At 39.4% G+C, this 20,319-nt stretch overlaps 2 protein-coding genes across 2 annotated transcripts in view; one reads left to right on the top strand and one right to left on the bottom strand.

Moving 5' to 3' along the window:
- The window catches only part of VKORC1L1 (vitamin K epoxide reductase complex subunit 1 like 1), a 67,193-nt gene extending 47,090 nt beyond the window's left edge, over positions 1 to 20,103 (bottom strand). Inside the window, exon 1 of the mRNA XM_038538988.1 lies at positions 19,866 to 20,103. Within this exon, the coding sequence (XP_038394916.1) occupies positions 19,866 to 20,059 (194 nt within the window). The 5' untranslated portion in view covers positions 20,060 to 20,103. The remainder of the gene's footprint in view (positions 1 to 19,865) is intronic.
- LOC102152698 (microtubule-associated protein RP/EB family member 1-like) lies at positions 8,181 to 9,009 on the top strand. Its single transcript, XM_038538987.1, has one exon. The coding sequence runs from the start codon at positions 8,188 to 8,190 to the stop codon at positions 8,992 to 8,994; it is 807 nt and encodes a 268-aa protein (XP_038394915.1). The 5' UTR covers positions 8,181 to 8,187; the 3' UTR covers positions 8,995 to 9,009.
- Positions 20,104 to 20,319: the final 216 nt, after the last annotated feature.

The following is a 20,319-nucleotide window of genomic DNA, read 5'->3' as shown; positions in this document are numbered from 1 at the left end:
ACTTGTATTTTCACACCAGTTATTTCATTCACCATTATGGTTTTAAGAATCCACCATTTTTGTATGTTAATTCTTTTTTTTAAAGATTTTTTTTTAAATTTTTTTTTTTTAACTTTTATTTATTTATGATAGTCACAGAGAGAGAGAGAGAGGCAGAGACACAGGCAGAGGGAGAAGCAGGCTCCATGTACCGGGAGCGCGACGTGGGATTCGATTCCGGGTCTCCAGGATCGTGCCCCGGGCCAAAGGCAGGCGCCAAACCGCTGCGCCACCCAGGGATCCCTTTTTTAAAGATTTAAAAATTTTTTCATTCATTCATTTATTGGGAGGTAGAGAGAGAGGGAGAATGTCAAGCAGGCTCCACACTGCACAGAGCCCAACAGGGGGGCTCAGTTCCACAACCTCAAGATCACGACCTGAGCTGAAACCAAGAGTTAGAGCTTAACCGACTAAGCCACGGAAGCACCTTCCCTCCTTTCAAAAGATTTTATTTATTTTGTGGGCCAATTCATCGATTTTTTTCTTCATGGATTCTGGGATTGTGTAAAACTTAGGAGCAACTGGAACTTTCATATGTTGCCAGTAAGAGTGTAACCCGGTACACCTATTCTGGAAAACTGTTTTCAAAAAACTGAATATATATATATATATATATTCTAGTAGTTCCATTCAATTCCAATAACAAATTGGAATAACAAATGAGTACTTAACACCCACCAAACACATACAAGAATGTTCTAAGCAGTTTTATTCATCTTAGCCAAAAGAAAAAAAATGTACACAACCAAAAATTCTATCAACAGCAGAATAAAGTGTGCCATAATAACACACTACACACAGTAAATAAAAGAACTGCTACATGCAACATAAATAAATCTCAGACATAACGTTAAGCAAAAGAAGCTAAACACAAAAGAAGACTTACTATATGATTTACTTCAAAACCAAAACCTCTGCATAGAGGTCAGAAAAGTGGCTTACCAAGGGGGGCTGACTGGGAGGCATATAAAGGAAATTTGGGGGATGCCAGAGATAGTCTATATCTTGATCTACATGATAGATTCTGTGTGTATACTCACAAATGTATTATTGGTCCCTTAAAATATGTATACTTTCCTATCTGTGAATTACGTCTCAATAAAAGTCTTTGTGTTTATGAGATGACAAGCTAGCTTTTTTTCCTCAAATGGCTACTAAGTTGATCCAACACTACTTATTGAAGAATTCACTGTTTTATTACCTGTAACAGTTCTATAAACATAAACAGTTTATGTCACTACTGTCAACTCTGTTCCAGGGATAACCTGTCTGTCTGGAGCCTTTCATTACTTCAGCTTTAACACTGACTTTAACAGCAGCAACCCCCTTCTTCATGAGTATTGATTTTCATATTTTTTATGAAAAATTCTGCTTTGGTTCTGTTTCATAGAAACCTTAGAATCGAGTTTTGAAAAGCCTGTGGAAATATTCACTGGGATTACACTGAGTTTACAAATTATGTTTTATCAAGTCCAAAATACCTTCAATGTAAGATGCACAATTTTATGCAGCACTAAAAAAAGGACACTGCCACATGAACAGACTCCTGTTTTGTGATTGAGGATTTTTCTTTTAGGCCTATTAAAATACATCTTTTAGACTTACAGACTGTTTCGTCTTTATTTCTTTTTTAAGATTTTATTTATTTATTCAAGAGAGACACACAGAGAGGGAGGCAGAGACACAGGCAGAGGGAGAAGCAGGCTCCCTGCAGGTAGCTCAATGTGGGACTCCGGGATCACACCCTGAGCCAAAGGCAGACGCTCAACCACCGAGCCACCCAGGCATCCCAGACTGTTTTGTCTTTATATCATAGGTGACTTGTGCTTATAATTAAAGGAAAATAAGTAAAATAAATTCATTAAGATGTTCATAAATAAAACTTCTTCACTACTACAACATTGCCAGAAATGAATGGAAGGTTTCTTTAATTTCTTTTGTTTTAGAGATTTATTTACTTATTTATTTGACAGAGAGCAAGCAAGCACATAAGCAGGACAAAGGGCAGGAGAGGAGAGAGAATCCCAAGCAGACTCCCCATAGGACTGGTCCAACACAGGACTTCATCGTAAAACCTGGAGATCATGACCTGAGCTGAAATCTAGAGTCAGACACTTCACTAAGTCACCCAGGCACCCCTGGAAGGTATCCTCAATTTTAAGGCATATCTCAATTTTAAAATGACAAAATGCAAAAGTGTATCTAGTAATACACAACACAACAATTTAGAGGGCATATTGACATCTTTCTGATGTGAGAGTTATCCTATTCAAGTTATGTGTCATGTATTTATTGAATTTTTTTATGTCCCTTGTTAAAGTTTCATATTTTTCAGATATACTTTGCTTTCTTGTTTTTTTTATAATGTATTTCTGTGTAGACTTTTTTCTTTAACAATTGTTAAGAAGATGTGCAAAACCTCTCCCTAACAGTATTACTCAAGGCCAAATGCGTATTTCTGCAGAATGTTGTAAGCAGACTCTAAAACATATATGCAAGTGCAAGGGGCAAACAATAACCAAGACTCATTACCTACTGGTGATCAGGTAATTCTCAAACTGGAGACTCTACAGGATTTTAGTTAATGTGATTTTACCTACTATATTTATCACATTTGAAGTTAACACAAAATTGTGAAATATTTACTTATCTAAAAATAACATTGTATGTTAACTGAGTTTAAATAAAAATTTGAAAACAAATAGGCAGCCCCGGTGGCGCAGCGGTTTAGCGCCGCCTGCAGCCCAGGGCGTGATCCTGGAGACCCTGGATCGAGTCCCACGTCAGGCTCTCTGCATGGAGCCTGCTTCTCCCTCTGCCTATGTCTCTGCCTCTCATTCTCTCTCTGTGTCTCTTTGAATAAATAAATTAAAAACCTTAAAAAAATGAAAACAAAAATAACAAAAAAACAAGAAACAGATTACATATTAACAGGGATAAATTCTTCATGAAATATAACTGTTTTCCAAAACATAACAATTTAATGAAAAGAAAGGCAGTGTTTTACATTTTTGTAAGTAAATCTCCTTAATATCTGGCTTAAGAGGAGACAGTTGGAATTGTCATACCTGCATTTACATTCATTTTTTTTTTTTTTTGCATTTACATTCAATCTGTTTCAATATCACATGTCATGCAGCCTCTAGAAAACCTATTGTACACTTGGTGAGGGAAAAGAGTAAAATAAGGTGAATAACATCTTATTATTACTATGAAAATAGTTTTTGATCTCAAAGACTCTCTGAAAAGGTCTCGACCTACCTGGTCCCAGAAATGAAAGGGACATAGTCCCAGAGAACTACTGAAATAGAGTAGTTAAGATAGTGGCACCCTGGCACAAGGACACACAAATAGAAGAATAGAATACAAGAGCCCAGACAAATCCTTTTGTACACAATCAGCTGATTTATGAAAAAAATAACTCTACAGAGCAAGGGAGAATAAGATCTTAAACTGGTGCTACAATAATAATAACTGAATAGTCATACAGGAAAAAAATTAAGTTGACTCCAACCCAGACCACTAAAAATATTCCACTTAGAATGTTGATCTAGGGATCCCTGTGTGGTGCAGCCGTTTGGCGCCTGTCTTTGGCCCAGGGCGCAATCCTGGGGACCCGGGATCGAGTCCCACGTCGGGCTCCCGGTGCATGGAGCCTGCTTCTCCCTCTGCCTGTGTCTCTGCCTCTCTCTCTCTCTCTTTCTCTCTCTCTGTGACTATCATAAATAAATTAAAAAAAAAAAAAGAATGTTGATCTAAATGTGAAAGGCAAAATTTAATAGAAAGTATCTTCATGCAGAATATCTTCAACACTAGGATACAAAAAGCTCCGATTATGAAGGAGAAGGCTATTTATGTTAAAATTAATAATCTCTGTTAATGAAACACCTTTAAGAAAACAAAAAGGCAAAGCAAGCAACAGGGTAGAAGAGGATATCTGTAATATAGCTTACCTGAAAAAATATATATGTATATGTATATACATATCTTACAATATACATATATACAGATATACAAACATATGTTAATGTATCTTAAAATGAGTAAGATGAACACCAGGCAGAAAAATGGGCAAAAGATTTTAATGAGACTTTAATGAGTCTTTCAAAGAGAAGATAATCCAAATGGCCAATAAACATATAAAAGGCTGCTCAACCCCATCAATAATCAGGGAAATGCAAATTAAAACCAAATAGGGGGGATCCCTGGGTGGCGCAGCGGTTTGGCGCCTGCCTTTGGCCCAGGGCGCAATCCTGGAGACCCGGGATCGAATCCCATGTCAGGCTCCCGGTGCATGGAGCCTGCTTCTCCCTCTGCCTGTGTCTCTGCCTCTCTCTCTCTGTGTGTGTGTGTGACTATCATAAATAAGAAGAAAAAAAAAACAAAAAAACAAATAGGAATTTAAACAGAACAACCACTTTGGGAAACTATTCTGTGGTTTCTAATAAAATTAAACACCTACCCTATGACCCAAAAATCCACCCTTCAATATATACCCTAGAGAAATAAGAGTGTGCATGCATGTGGGTGTGTAAAATCATACAATGGCACTAAACAATAAAAAATAACTGATAAAACCAACAACTTGGATGAACTGCAAAAAACACTATTATGTTGGGCAAAAGAAGCCAGACAAAAGAGAGTACATACTGTTATGAGACCATTTACATCAAGTTCAAGAATAGGCAAAACAAATTTATAGTGATAAAAGTCAAAGCAGGATTGTCAGAGTAACAGCTTCTGACCGAAAAGGAGCATGAGAGAACTTTCTTGGGTGATAGGAATGCACATGCATATGTGAAAACATTTTCAAGCTGTACATTTAAAATCTTTGCATTTTAATGTATATGAAATACATCTCAACTACCCACAAAAATCCATTACATATACACCAGAATGGTTAATAAAATTTAACAGATTGACAATTCCAAGAGTTGGCATACAGGTAGAATAACAGGATATCTGATATATTGTTGGTAGGAATCAAAATTATTGCAATTACTTAGAAAACAGTTTGGCATTACCAACTAAAATTGAAAATACATAAAAGTGCTCATAGCATCATAATTCATACCTGCTTCAAAGTGAAAATAATTTAAATGTCCATTCAAAAAAAGGAATAAGTTAATTGTGATACGTTTGTCTAACAGAATATTCAGCAATGAAACAAACTATAGCTCTATAAAACAGATGAATCTCACAAGATAATGCTGAGGTGGAATAAAGAATACAAACTAAATGGTTCTATTTATAAAGTTCAAAAGGCAGGGAAAATTAAACTACCAAGTTTAGATGCAACCTTAGGTAGAAAAGTAAGAAACTATCATAAAAGAAGTCAGTTAATCTTGAGAAGGAGGAAGAGAATATTTAATAAGGTGAGAGTTAAAGGAGGGCTTTCTGAAGTGCTGACAATCATCTATTTAATGACCTGAATGTTTGTTGGCTACAAGGGTTACAGTTTGTGATTATTACATGAAAAAAGATGCACAGCTCAATGACTCTTCCATGTGTATGTTACAAATCAGAAAAAAAGATTAAAAAAAAAAACAATTGGACCTGCTGACTGATTGGATTTCATGGAGAAACAACCAAAGACAACTCCCAGGTTTCTGCTTTGCACAACTGCTTAGGTGGTGATGCCTTTCACTGGAATGAGAAACAGCATTTTCAGGGGAAGAATTTTTTTTTAAAGACTTACTTACTTACTTTATTTATTTATTTATTCATTCATTCATGAGAGACAAAGAGAAAGAGGTAGAGACATAAGCAGAGGGAGAAGCAGACTCCTCACAAGGAGCCCAACATGGGACTCGATCCCAGATCCCGGGATCACACCCTGAGCCAAGGCAGACAGACGCTCAACCACTGAGCCACGGGTGTCCCAGGGAAGAGTATTAATTAAATCTTGGACATGTTAAATATAGTACTTTGAAGACATCCTAGCAGAGATGTCCAGCAGGCAATTACATAAACAGAATTAGAGTTCAAAGGAGAGAGATAAATTTTAAGACTAGAGGGATGTCTGTGTGGCTCAGCGGTTGAGCATCTGCCTTCAGCTCAGGGCATAATCCCAGGATCCCAGGATCGAGTCCCACATTGGGCTCCCTGCATTGGAGCCTGCTTCTCCCTATGCCTGTGTCTCTGCCTCTCTCTGTGTACATCTCTCGTTGAATAAATAAATAAAATCTTTAAAAAAAAATTGAGGCTAGAGACATAAATTTCCAGGCTAGAGATCTAAATTTTAGGTTCATCTTTGAGTGAAGCCATGGATATGGATGTGACTTTAGGGAAAGAAAGACTGACAAGAGGGTGTAGGACTGATCCCTGGTGTGTCAACATTTAGTGGGCAGGTACAGGAGGATAAGCCAGTAAAGAAAGCTGAGAAGGAACCAAGTGGTAGGAGGAAAATCAAGAACATGTCATGAACCATTAAGCAAGGGAAGAGAACGTCTCCTGAGTAATAAGTCACCCACTGCAGGTTGATGCATAGTTAAGAAAGGATATGGGTTATGTGCAATACTTAGCCAGTTTTTTACTCCAACTCTTTTTGGTTTAGAGACAAGTAACAACCCAAGAGAAAAACCAATGTTTCTGAGAACGGCTGAAAATTTTTGTGTTATCTTTAGAAGTGAGGGATCAAGTCTCCCTGACTGTTCTTTTTCTCTGACTCTCAGGAAGAAAGTGGACAAATTTGAGAGCACTGATTGGGTGTGTGTGATACTGGACAGAATCACCATTAAAAGGTAAGCCTCAAGAGGGCTTTCTTTTCTCTAAGTGAGAACCAGGGCCAAACCTACTACTTAGGCAGAAAAGGCCTGAGGCATGTGGCCAAGGCCAGATCAGCAGTCAGCCCAAGCAAACGTGCTCTCTGGTTACATGGCCCTGAGCATTGACAGGAATGAGTTAGATAGAGCAGGCTCTGCTCACATCACATGGGAAAAATCTAGCCATGTTTGAGAATTGAAGAGATGAACGGGGTCCATCTCACAGCCTGTTTTAGTTTGAAACAATTTAGGCTTAACTGGATTGAGAAAAAAATAAAAAAGCATTTCCATGTGAACCCAGCTGGGCTCATTCCAGTCTTTTGTCTTGGGAGTTTAGTGCCCAAGTCCCAGTTAAGAATAAAATGCAAAGTATTTTAGTTTTCATTTGCAGGTACAAATATTAATACAAATTTCCTCCTCAGGGACCCTATATACTTGAAAAGAGTGGCTATAGACTGGAGAGAATTCTGTTACTGGGATCCCTGTTCAGAATACCATCATGAAATTTCTTAATTTCCAGCACTACATCCATCATATACAAAACAAAACTACAATGGGCATCTAGGTTAAAATAATAACAGGTTAGCAACTCCAGAATAAATAGGTATGTTTGTTCCTTGATGGGAAAATGTAAGTAAAGGTTGACTCTGTCTCAAATCCATCTATAAATTTAGTAATAATTCTATTCAAAATCTCATTGGAATGGTTTTTTAGAGCTCATCAAAATAAATTCTAAAATTCACCTGACACAGTAAATGCATAAGAATAGCCAAAGAAATGTTTTAAAATGGGCATATTTGCCCTATCAGATATCAAACTATTTAAAGCCACAGGGGAGAGAGGGACTGTAGTAATGTAAATGTGTAGAAAAACAGACAACGAAAAAAAAAAAAAAAAAAAAAAAAAAAAAAAGAAAAACAGACAACGTATTACTGGAACAGAATTGAGAATCCAAAAAGAGACCCTATGCATATAAAGAAATTCCTGTGTCATTTCAAATATGGTCAAGTCAATTCATGGAGTTAGGCAAAAGCCCACCAATTTAGAAAAGTTAGATCCCTACCTCACGTCCCACACTAAAGTAAATTCCACTCAAACTAAAAGGAGCTAGATATGAAAAAAATTCAAACAAAATACATGAAAGTTAAAAAAAAATCTTAGGATGCTAGAGAGTTTGCTAAATAAGATTAAAGAAAGAAAACAACCTAAAAGTTACCAAGAAGTCAAAAATGGCATCACATAAAAAAGTTTCAACTTCTGTTGAATAAAGATACCATTAATGAAATTAAAAGGTGAGAAACAGGGGGTCGGGCGGTTTGAACGAAACGAAGATGGAATCGAAGCCAGGCACAGGCAGTGGACACGGTCCCGTCGATAGCCGAAGATGGCAGTGAACGTATACTCAACGTTCGTCACCAGTGATAACCTAAGTCGACGTGATATGCTGGCCTGGATCAATGAGTCTCTGCAGCTGAATCTGACAAAGATTGCACAGTTGTGCTCAGGGGCTGCCTATTGTCGGTTTATGGACATGCTATTCCCTGGCTCCATTGCCTTGAAGAAAGTGAAATTCCAGGCTAAACTAGAGCATGAATACATCCAGAACTTCAAAATACTACAAGCAGGTTTTAAGAGAATGAATGTTGACAAAATAATTCCTGTGGACAAATTAGTAAAAGGAAAGTTTCAGGACAATTTTGAATTTGTTCAGTGGTTCAAGAAGTTTTTTGATGCAAACTATGATGGAAAAGACTATGACCCTGTAGCTGCCAGACAAGGTCAAGAAACTGCAGTGGCTCCCTCCCTTGTTGCTCCAGCTCTGAACAAACCGAAGAAACCTCTCAGCTCTAGCAGTGCAGCTCCACAGAGGCCCATTGCAACACACAGAACTACTGCAACCCCTAAGGCTGGCTCGGGTGTGGTGCGAAAGAATCCTGGTGTGGGCAATGGGGATGATGAAGCAGCTGAATTGATGCAGCAGGTCAATGTATTGAAACTTACCGTCGAAGACTTGGACAAAGAGAGAGATTTCTACTTTGGAAAGCTAAGAAACATTGAATTGATTTGCCAGGAGAACGAAGGGGAAAACAACCCTGTATTGCAGAGGATCGTGGACATTCTCTATGCCACAGATGAAGGCTTTGTGATACCTGATGAAGGAGGCCCACAGGAGGAACAAGAAGAGTATTAACAGCCTGGACCAGCAAAGCAACATCCGAATTCTTCACTCCATGTGCTTAACTGTAAAATATCCCCTTTTATTATTCTTAGAGGACTCACTGGTTTCTTTTCATGAGCAAACAGTACCTCTTCTTAAAGTGCACTTTGCAGAAGTTTCACCCCTTTTCCAATGAGTTTGAGTTAGGAGCTTTTACCCTGTAGCAGAGCAGTATTAACATCTAGTTGGGTCACCTGGGGAACAGAGAGGCTGACCATGGGGCTCACTGTGTGGATGCTGGTAACACTCACTGCTGGAGAAGGTGCTTTTATGTCATACACTGAGGTGGAGTCCTCAGTAGAGAAATGTAAAGACTGATTTGAATTTTAAGCTAATGTGAAATCTTGGCAGAGAACGTTTTTATAAATAAATGCCTTAAGAGTATTTAAAAAAAATAAAAAAATAAAAAAAGGTGAGAAACAAGAAAATATATGTAATACATACAACAAAAAATTACTGTGATACCTGAAGAATTCCCTCTAACCAATAAGAAAAAAAGACAACTTAGAAGAGAAATAAATGCACAAAGGTATAAACAGGCAATCTCCAGAAGAAATTCAAGTGAACATTAAACATGTCTATACAAAAATTAGGTTATAGGTTCATCTGTAACCTATATTCTACATGATTAAGTAATTTTTTTTTCAAAACTAAAAGAAATCATAAATACTCATTCATCAGAATGAGACATGCCCTTCTAATCTTAAAACCTATGGGAAAAAATTACATAGAAAAATAATTAAAATTTTTGCACACTTAAAAAAAAAATCTATGTACTACAAAAATTAATGCCTAGGTGGCTCAACGGCTAAGCATCTGCCTTTGGCTCAGGGCGTGATCCCGTATTCTGGGAATGAATCCTATATGGGGCTCCATGTGGGGAGCCTGTTTCTCCCTCTGCCTGTGTCTCTGCCTCTCTTTCTGTGTCTCTCTTGAATAAATCAATAAAATCGTAAAAAAAAAAAAAAAAAGAAAAAAGAACATGGCAAAAGTATTAACAAATGTTAAAATATCCATATTCTCTAAATATATAAGGCATTTGTCTAATCAACATAAAAATTCTAAGATGTATACAGGCAAGACTAAAGAGAAGTGCAAACAATAAAAACATGAAGGGGATCCCTGGGTGGCTCCACGGTTTGGCGCCTGCCTTCGGCCTGGGGCGTGATCCTGGAGACCCAGGATCGAGTTCCATGTGGGGCTCCTGCTGCATGGAGCTTGCTTCTCCCTCTGCCTGTGTCTCTGCCTCTCTCTGTGTGTCTTTCATGAATAAATAAATAAAATATTAAAAAACAATAAAAATGTGAAAACCAACTAAAAGTTGCTTCTGCTTGGGGGGAAATGTAAATCAAAACAATGAGATGATATTTTTCTTTTCTTTACTTATTTATTTATTCATGAGAGACACACACAGAGAGAGGCAGAGACACAGGCAGAGGGAGAAGCAGGCCCCATGCAGGGAGCCCAACGTGTGACTCAATCCTGAGTCTCCAGGATCACACCCTGGGCTAAAGACGGCGCTAAACCGCTGCGCCACCACGGCTGCCAGAGACGATATTTTCCATAAAACAAATTCATAAAGGTCTAAATAATGAGAATACCCAATGACAAGGGTACAGGGCTCCTAACATTCTCTTACACTCATTACTAGTAGAATTTTTAAGAACAAGAAAAAATAGTTGTGACCTGTTAAATGAGGGGAAAAAAGATATATGAGGGGAAAAAAGATATATGTACAATATGATCTCAACCATTTTTTTAAATATTAGCTACATCTACGAGCACTTACTTTTGTGCCAGGCACTGTGCTAAGACTGTTTATACATACTGATGGATTGGTGTACTTCATATTCCCAATAATCCTGGGTTAGACACTACTGTTACCCTCATTTTATGAAGTGGAAACTGAGAAGAGAGACCAAATTATGCAGCCAAGAATTCAATCCAGGTACTCTTGCTTTAATGACTGTGATCTTTACTCTTAGCATAATGCACAAGCAGAAGTAAATTAAACTTTTAAAAGCAGAAGAATTGATTATACTCCACTTTTAATTCTTATTTTGTCATGGATCTTCCATGATTTTACTTCTCAAAAACAATGATTCTCTTTGAAAAGGCCAATTATCACACAAGAGGACAACAGCATCTTGACATTCCCCTAAATTACAGATGCTTTATAACAAAAGAAACTGTAGTTTATAATCTAATGGTTTAAAAGAATTTTTTGGCAAAAGAATGTTTTTCCAAATGAAATTTTATGTGAATCTATACTGAAAAACAGATTAAAACAGTATTTCATTCTATCAGTATATTTTAAAAGCTCAAGTTTATAACATTTACAATGAAGGTCTTTTGATTAACACAAACTTTATTTAAGTTATGGATAATTGGGGGCGGTCAGACTTGTTCTGTTCTGATTGCACAGTATCAAGAAAAACCTGATCCAAAGAGATTAGCAGTTGCAAATGCTAATCTTTTTTTAATAGTACATTAATGCTCTAAGGCTTTTATTGTACCTGTCCAAAAGTCTAAGTAGAAGAACATTTCTAAGTTAAATCTCTAAGAATAAATTGTATAATCAAGACATCAGTATATTATGCATAAGGCAGTCACATGTTATACCATAAAGCAATGAGAGTTCTATAGTAGTGAATTTGCTGATATAATTTTACAAGAGCAAACAAGCACTAGCCTGAATTTTTTAAATACCAATATAAAGCTATAATCCTAATCAGTAGTCTTCTTAAAAATTCAAGTATCTACACACAGAAAGCAATCCTGAGTGTTGGCATTATGGATATTTTTATTTTTTTCCTTTTGCTTATTTTCCCTCAAATATTCTAAATAATTGCTTTTTTACTTTTTATCTTAAAATAACTATAAATCACAAGAATTTGCAAAAAAAAAAAAAAAAAATGCACAGGATGGTCCCTAACACACTTCACCAAACCTCCCTTGCATAACTAGAGTACAATACCACAACCAAGAAACTAACCTTAGTACAATCTAGAGTTTACTGAGACTTCACCAGTTTGCAATTTTATTAGTTGTAGCTTCAGTGTAACCACAATTAAAATACAGAATATTCCTTCCCCACAAGGCTCCCTTATGCTACCTTCCTTAACCAAGCCACCCTTTCCCCAATTCTGAACTTTCTGGCAACTACTAATCTGTTCTCCATCACTATAATTTTGTTATTTCAATAATGTTATATAAATGGATTCATATAGTGTGTAACCTTTAAAGACTGGCACTTTTTTTTCATCTAGCATAACACCATTGAGATAACCTGGTGGTATAAATCAGTGGTCTCTACTGATTTAGCATGTTATACATTTGAAAATATATACATGCTTATAAATGTTTTAAAGTTTAACATGTTAAAATGTGAATCAAATGCTTATGAAATCCCTGCTGCACTGCCACAGAACTAGGAGTTGGGGGGAATGAATTTTGGAAACTGAACATCTAATACCTGTCTAGTACAACTGAATATAAATACTACAGAGAAGAGAAACCCCAGGATCAGTGTGTATAAGTCTTGTCCATGTTTACAAGAGCATGTGGTTTACAAGAATGCCTGGTTTTGCATTTTTCTGGACAAGCTCTAGATTCCAGTCCTTTCTCCACCCAAGTGGGTCTATCATTCAAATAGGACCACTTGCTATTCCTTCAAATGGCCACCATCTTCTGCTTTTCTTCTTGCTGTTCCCTGGAGTCTTCCACATCATCAAGGAAATGAATCCCTCTTAAATTCTACTTCTGTATCGTAGTTTAGCCAGCACCACACCCCAAGTCCAATTCTTCTGATTCTATGTACAGTGGATCCATGACTCAACACCTCTCTCGGAAAGAGCTTCCCCACCCTAGTACAAATTCAAACCAATTTCCCCTCCCACCCCAGGTGCCTAGATGCCCTTATCTTCCTTCTCTTAGCAATTCTGCTAAGTCTTCCTGATAGCTCACCCCTCTGCATGCCTGTTCACTAACTAGGTGAGACAAATGCCTTGTCTTCACAAGTTTAGGCTTCGAAAGCAAATACTCCAGAAACTTCTTGAATACCACGCCTTCATAATAATGTCCTTGCTTTTCCAAAAATTGCTCTAAACAAGTAAAAGCTATAATGCAAAATCTAGGCATTTTTTGGCATACAGATGTTAAAAAAAAGGCACCAATGTTTGCATAGTTTTAAATATTTGGCTAATATAGGTATCACTTGATCAATATCATATCTAAATGGAATTCAAAGTAGTAGCAAAGAGCTTGGACTTTTGAGACAGGTTGCTTGGGTTAGAATCAGGCTTCTGCCACCGTACTATCTAAATCAACTTTCAGTTACGTTCTGTGTGCCTCAGTTTTCTCATCTGTAAAATGGTGATAAAAGCACCTCATAGGGGCAGCCCGGGTGGCTCAGTGGTTTAGCACCGCCTTCGGCCCAGGGCCTGATCCTGGAGACCCAGGATCGAGTCCCACGTCGGGCTCCCTGCATGGAGCCGAGCCTGCTTCTCCCTCTGCCTGTGTGTCTGCCTCTCGCTCTCTCTCTGTATCTCATAAATAAATAAATAAAATCTTAAAAAAAAAAAGCACCTCATAGGACTGTTATGAGAATTAAATTAGTAAAGCATTTAGAACACTGCTTTGCACACAGTAAACATTATCTTACATATTAACAGTTATCTCTAACACATGGCAGTCCAGTTACTCTTCGTAATGTATTCTTTCCTCTTATACTCTAAGTTCATACTGCTTCTGAAATTTCCAGACCAAGAAACAATAACATAAGAACCAATATTTTATTAGTCAAAACTAACTTCTAGAACAAATTTTCTTTTACATACTAGCAGTTATTAACATTGCACCAAGTACGAATATAAGCACTTAAATACATATGGTGATGGAAAGAATGCTAGCAAAAAGTAGGGTATAGATCAGAATGTATAACATGATAACTTTGTTTAAAAATGGGAAGAAAAATATGGTCATATTTATGCTTGTATATGCATAAAATGGCTCTGGAAAGTTTCACAGCTGCTTACGGAGAGGGAGAACTTCAAGTCAGAGTGAAGGGGTATGAAAAAGACTATTCACCATGTTTGCTTTAGTATCTTTGAATGTGAAGCATTATCTATACAAGAATTCAACTGAAGGGGCGGCTAGGTGGCTCAGCGGTTGAGCATCTGCCTTTGGCTCAGGTCATGATCCTGGGGGTCCAGGGATTAAATCCCACGTCAGGCTCCCTATGGGGAGCCTGTTTCTCCCTCTGCCTGCATCTCTACCTCTCTCTCTGTATCTCTCATGAACAAATGAACAAATAAATAAAATCTTAAAAAAAAAAAAAAGAGGGATGCCTGGGTGGCTCAGTGGTTGAGCGTGTGCCTCTGCCTTTGTCTCGGGACGAGATCCCAGGGTCCTGGGATGGAGTCCCGCATTGGGTTCCCTACGGAGAGCCTGCTTCTCCCTCTGCCTATGTCTCTGCCTCTCTTTGTGTCTCTCTCATGAATAAATAAAATCTTAAAAAAAAAAATTCAACTGAAAAGAATGGGGGGGGGCAGTCCTTAAATAAGTACTTTGGAAGCTAGGCTTCTAGTCCCCATTTGCCATTAATTGTTACCTTGGGCAAGCTGTTTAACCTCTGAGTCTAGGTGGACAAAGCAAGGGGCAGCAAAGACTTCTAGGTTCTATTCTAAAAATGTAAGATCTCAGGGTACCTGGCTGGCTCAGTTGGGGTCATGAGTTTAAGCCCCATGTTGAGCAATAGAGCTTACTTTAAAAAAAGAAAAAAAGGGATGCCTGGGTGGCACAGTGCTTAAGCATCTGCCTTTGGCTCAGGTCATGATTTTGGGGTTCCAGGGTCAAGTCCCATATCGGGCTCCTCGTACGGAGCCTGTTTCTCCTTCTGCCTATGTCTCTGCCTCTCTCTCTGTGTCTCTCATGAATAAATAAATAAGATCTTAAAAAAATAATTAAAAAAAGATCTTAAAAAAATAGATCTCAATAAAAGAGGTAGTAAGTAGATGGCACTACTCCTTTTTTTAAGCCATGAGAGGTACTAGTTCAACATTTTGCAAAAGAAGGCAACTTTTTGAGGAATTGATAGTTTTCAAACGCTATTTTAAAAATGTAGAATTGTCAAGCCTATTAATCTTTAAGGATCACTTGTGCTAATCTTAACATAAAAATCCTTTTTAGAAGGGGACCTGGGGCACCTAAGTGGCTCAGTGGTTGAGCGTCTGCCTTTGGCTCAGGTCGTGATCCCAGGGTCCTGGGATCAAGTCCCACATCAGGTTTCCTGAGGGGAGCCTGCTTCTCCCTCTGCCTATGTCTCTGCTTCTGTGTGTCTCTTATGAATAAATAAATTTATTTTAAAAAGAGGGGGTCTAATGTAACTTGCAGAAAATACCTATCAAGAATACTTTGCACATGGACGCCTGGGGGGCTCAGTGTTTTAGAGTCTGCCTGCAGCTCAGGGCATGATCCCAGAGTCCTGAGTCGTACTCCACATTGGGCTCCTTGCAGGGAGCCTGCTTATCCCTCTACCTCCCTCATAAATTATGTATTTTAAAAAATACATAAATGACTATAACTAAAACAAAAAACTTATACTACTTAGAGGCATTTATTATCAGAGACTGCAAAAAAAGGTGATACCTCCAATCAATGATAATAGCTATAACTAAGTATATAATTTATTCCAGGTATCATCCAGGTATTTATTCTTTATATCATGATTAATCTCACTATTCATCTGGCAAAGTAGGTATTAACAGCCCCATTTAACACAAAAAGCAACTGAGGCTCCGTGAAGATAAGTGACTTGCTTGAGACCACAGCCTAACAAGTAGCAGAGGTAGGAGCCCACCCAGAATCTTTGGATCTGAGCTCTGTACCAGATGAGGGTTATTTAATGTTGACTGGGAAACTGATGCAGCTTTGCAACAGACTATTTACTGATTTATATAAAAATGAGGAAAAATAAGGAGAAGAAAGAAAATCTTTTGGGATCCCTGGGTGGCGCAGCGGTTTGGCGCCTGCCTTTGGCCCAGGGCGCGATTCTGGAGACCCAGGATCGAGTCCCACATCGGGCTCCCGGTGCATGGAGCCTGCTTCTCCCTCTGCCTGTGTCTCTGCCTCTCTCTCTCTCTCTGTGACTATCATAAAAATAAATAAATAAATAAATTAATTAATTAATTAATTAATTAAAAAAAAGAAAATCTTTTAATAAAGCTAGTTGATTCTTCTATTCTGAAATTCTGTCTACAAATTGAGTTAAAATATCCTTTCTTTAAATGAAATGATGGTGAAAGTAGCTAGTGATGTGAGTTACTGTTGCTGTTTTTATTGGCTAGACCTGGCCAAAAAAAAAAACACAACAAACAAACAGAAAAACTGGCAACTCCACTGCACCCTCCCAATTTGGGTGGGGGTGGGGGTGGATTCCTTTTGAAATCCAAAGTCTGGGGGAAACCTGGCTGGCTCAATCAGTGGAACATGTGACTCTTGATCTCTGGGTTGTGAGTTTGAGCCCCACACTGGGTGCAGAAATTACTTAAAAGTAAAATTCAAAAAAAAAAAGGAAAGGAAAGAAATCCAAAGTCTGGGAATTACTCCCTTAGAGAGTTGGCTCCCAAAATACTTGAGGACTTTACACACACACATCCTTCAAGATTCTCTCATTAATCTCTATTCTATTTGGATCAAGAGAGTTAAGGATTGAGAAATGCAAATAAAGTGGGTTTTAGCAATCCAAAGTCACATGAGTTAACAGTGGGTTCTGGTAGAGGACTCTCCTCAGGATTCTTTAAATCACATAATTTTTCTTATCCTTTATCTGCAATTCTACTCCCTCTAACCTGGGCTCAGACTTTCTTTTCCTAAAATAGTCATATTTTTTAATACTTCTGCTAAGTAACAACAATACTGAAGTCAAATAAAAAGAATTACTTGAGGTCTCCAATAATGTGATTTTATTTAAAGCCATTCTGACAAAACAAAAACTTTTAATGATGTTTATTCTCCCTATTCCAAAAAAAAAAACTGGTCTATAAATCGGACTCAAGCCATTTTAATTTCCAAATTTCTGAACCTCCATTAAATATATATATACATACACACACACACATATATATGGCATATACATATATGTAGTTTTGCAAGTAGTCTATAAACAGGCTGATCAAACTGAATAAATGTCTTGAAAATAATTTTATGGAAAATAAACTTTATTTATGGAAAATAAACTCCTTTTGTTAGCCATGTCTTTTTTTTTTTTATTTTTATTTTTATTTTTATTTTTTTTTGTTAGCCATGTCTTATTTCTTACCTATCCTCCTTTAGAGAACACTGGATTTAAAATATTTTGTGTACACAGCTACACAATTAAACATTAGTTCCAATCACAACATATTAAATTCACATTTAAAACTATAAAGAAAAAAAACTATAAAGAGGGGTGTCTGGGTGGCTTAGTGGGTTAAGCATCTACCTTCTGCTCAGGTCAGGATCCCAGGGTCTTGGGATTGAGCCCCACATCAGGCTCCCCCTCAGCAGAAAGCCTACTACTCCCTCTCTCTCTACCTGCCACCCCTCCTGCTTGTGCTCTGTCAAATAAATAAATAAAATCTTAAAAAAAAAACCCTATGATGAGATCCACTTATTTTTAGTCTTACTTATATACTTATATATACTTACTATACATATATACTCAATATTCTACTTGATGTTATTTATTTTATGGTGCTTTACTAAAAATTTAAAAAAGAGGGACTACTGGGTGGCTCAGTGGTTGAGCGTCTGCGGGATCAAGTCCCATATCGGCCTCCCGGCAGAGAGCCTGCTTCTCCCTCTGCCTATGTTTCTGCCTCTGTGTGTGTGTGTGTGTGTGTCTCTCATGAATAAATAAATAAATAAAATCTTTAAAAAAATTTTTTTAGAAGGGCACAAAAACATGGATCTTAAAGGATATGTGAAAATATTTATAGTCTATACTTATTGCATGATTCAAAAACACTCCTTTTTAAAGGAAAGTCAATTTTAAAAATTTAATCATACAGTTTGAATAACATAAAGCACTCTTTCCATGCCCACAAGTTAAAAGGTCCAGTTTAATTTATTATAGGCTACAACATTTGCAAATCTAAAATTGGTGATAAATCTGCCTAAACTGCATACTAATCTAGTATCAAAAGTTATTATTTCCTTTTCTTAAAAATCACTTGAAATCTACTGCTGGATGGACTCTTCACTACATATTCATTCAAGTAACTTTGGGTGCGAGGAACTTTTAAGTATAAAAGTCCTTTCCATTGGAAGTGAAATAAACATACAAATGTTTGCATAAAATACACTCTGTGGTTCTCAAAGGGATGCTGAATCTATTAAGTCTACTGACTTTCAAAATACCCAACCAAAAATGTGAGCTTTCTGTCACATTGATAGATTGTAACTGTTAACTAATATCTACATTTTAAACATGTGTTTAATGTAGCAATAATGATGACTATTTTCCCACTAAAGCACAGGATTTTGGTTTAAGGGCAAATGAGACAGAACCCTCTAAGTGGAAAGAAAAAGATTGGCAACCTGAAGTTTGTAAACAATAACAAGACAAACTCCAATGCTTGCTTGTTCATGTAATCACCAATATGTAGGTCAAAATAAACTAGTGAGCTATACATTACCGTCTACCTAGCAATTTACAGATCAACGGGGGGGGGGGGGGGAACTGCTTGAATATAACTACTGTTAAGAAATGCAACATATTAAGCATGTCTCTATAAAAATTGCAACCTATCAATTTTGAAGTCATTTATTTTACGTTTGCTACTTTTAATGAACTCTCCTCTTAAAAAAAAAAAAAAAGCAGCCACTTCAGGATGTAAATTCCTCTTCTTTTCCAAACTAACTTGCCTAGGAAAACCTAGTGCAGAAAACAGAATGTGACAGATAAATCACTAGAACATTTTTAAAAACTTGAAGCTATCAGTAAAACAAACCAATCCCTCTACTTAGGCAAGGTGTGTATTTTTAATCTTCTATGAGTTTCCCATTACATTAATCTACAATGTTTAAAAGTCTACCTAATGCCCCTCTATTGACTACACTTGACATACCCCTCTATTTTAGGTAAAGAAAGCTTTAACTAGACCCAAAGTCAGGCCAATTCCCCCTCTTGGGCGCACGGAAATAAACGAGGGGGAATCCAAGAAATCAGATATGTTAAGTGCCGGTATCTTCTTCCAGAGTAGGGTCAAATTCGTGTCTGTCTGCAAATGTCACCGTCTCAAGAAGTCTGCAAATTCTCCTTAGCGCTGAGTACAAAGAGGCCTGACCACAGAAACACCTGTCCTAGCAGCGGGGAGACGGTGGGAAGGCAAGCCCCGAGCCCACGCCGGCCGCACAGCCTCGGGCTGCAACCAGCCGGCACGAGCGGCGGACGGTGACCTCGCGGCTCCCCCGCGCAGGGTCCCACACTCCCGACCCAGCTCCGCCCGCCACAACTGGGAAATCTGTCCAGCCGGCCGGGACCCACCCTCGGCGAGCCCTGGCGCTCCTTCCCGGCCGGCCCCAGCCTGCCCAAGTGCTCCCGGCGCGCTCCGGCCTCCCGGCTGCCTCCGCCACCTCATCCGTCCTCGCCGTCTCGCCGCCCCGCCACCGCCACCCCCGCGGCCCTCCCGCGGGCCGCGGGCCGCAGCCCCCCGCCCCGGCCACCTCGCAGCGCCGTCGGTCCCCCCGCGGCCCGGTCCCCGCCACCCCCCAGGCCCGAGCTCCCGCCGCGCGCTCCCCACCCCCAGCCTCCGCCCTCCCCGCGCTCGGCCGCTCCCGGCCCGCTCCCCCCGCCGGGCTACCTGGAGGCCAGGGCGGCGGAGCACTTCACCCAGGGCCCCAGGTCGCAGAGGGCCCGGTGCTCGGGGTCCCGCTCCTTCTCCCGCTCCACGTGGTAGGCGTAGATGGAGAGCAGGATCCCGGCGGCGCACACTGCGTACCGGGCCACCCGCTCCCACCGCGGCACCGACACTCTCAGCAGGACGGGCGCCGCCATCTTCCCCCCGCCGCCGCCGCCGCCGCCGCCGCCTTCGCCGCCGCCGCCTCCCTCCGCCTCCACCTCAGCCGCCGCCGCCCGTCGGGGCCCGACCCAGCCGCCGCCGCCGCCGCCGCCGCCTCCGCCGCCGCCGCCACCGCCGCCGCCGCCGCCGCGCCCCATTGGCTCTACCGCCTCCTCTGGGCCCCGCCCCCACAGGCCCGCGGCCCAACCGCCCCGAAAGGAGAGGGCCCGGCGGGGCGGAGAAGGCGCGCGCGGGC

The sequence above is a fragment of the Canis lupus genome, chromosome 6 (assembly GCF_011100685.1).
Source record: "Canis lupus familiaris isolate Mischka breed German Shepherd chromosome 6, alternate assembly UU_Cfam_GSD_1.0, whole genome shotgun sequence".
NCBI lineage: Eukaryota > Metazoa > Chordata > Mammalia > Carnivora > Canidae > Canis > Canis lupus.
This window is presented reverse-complemented; position numbering and strand designations above follow the sequence as displayed.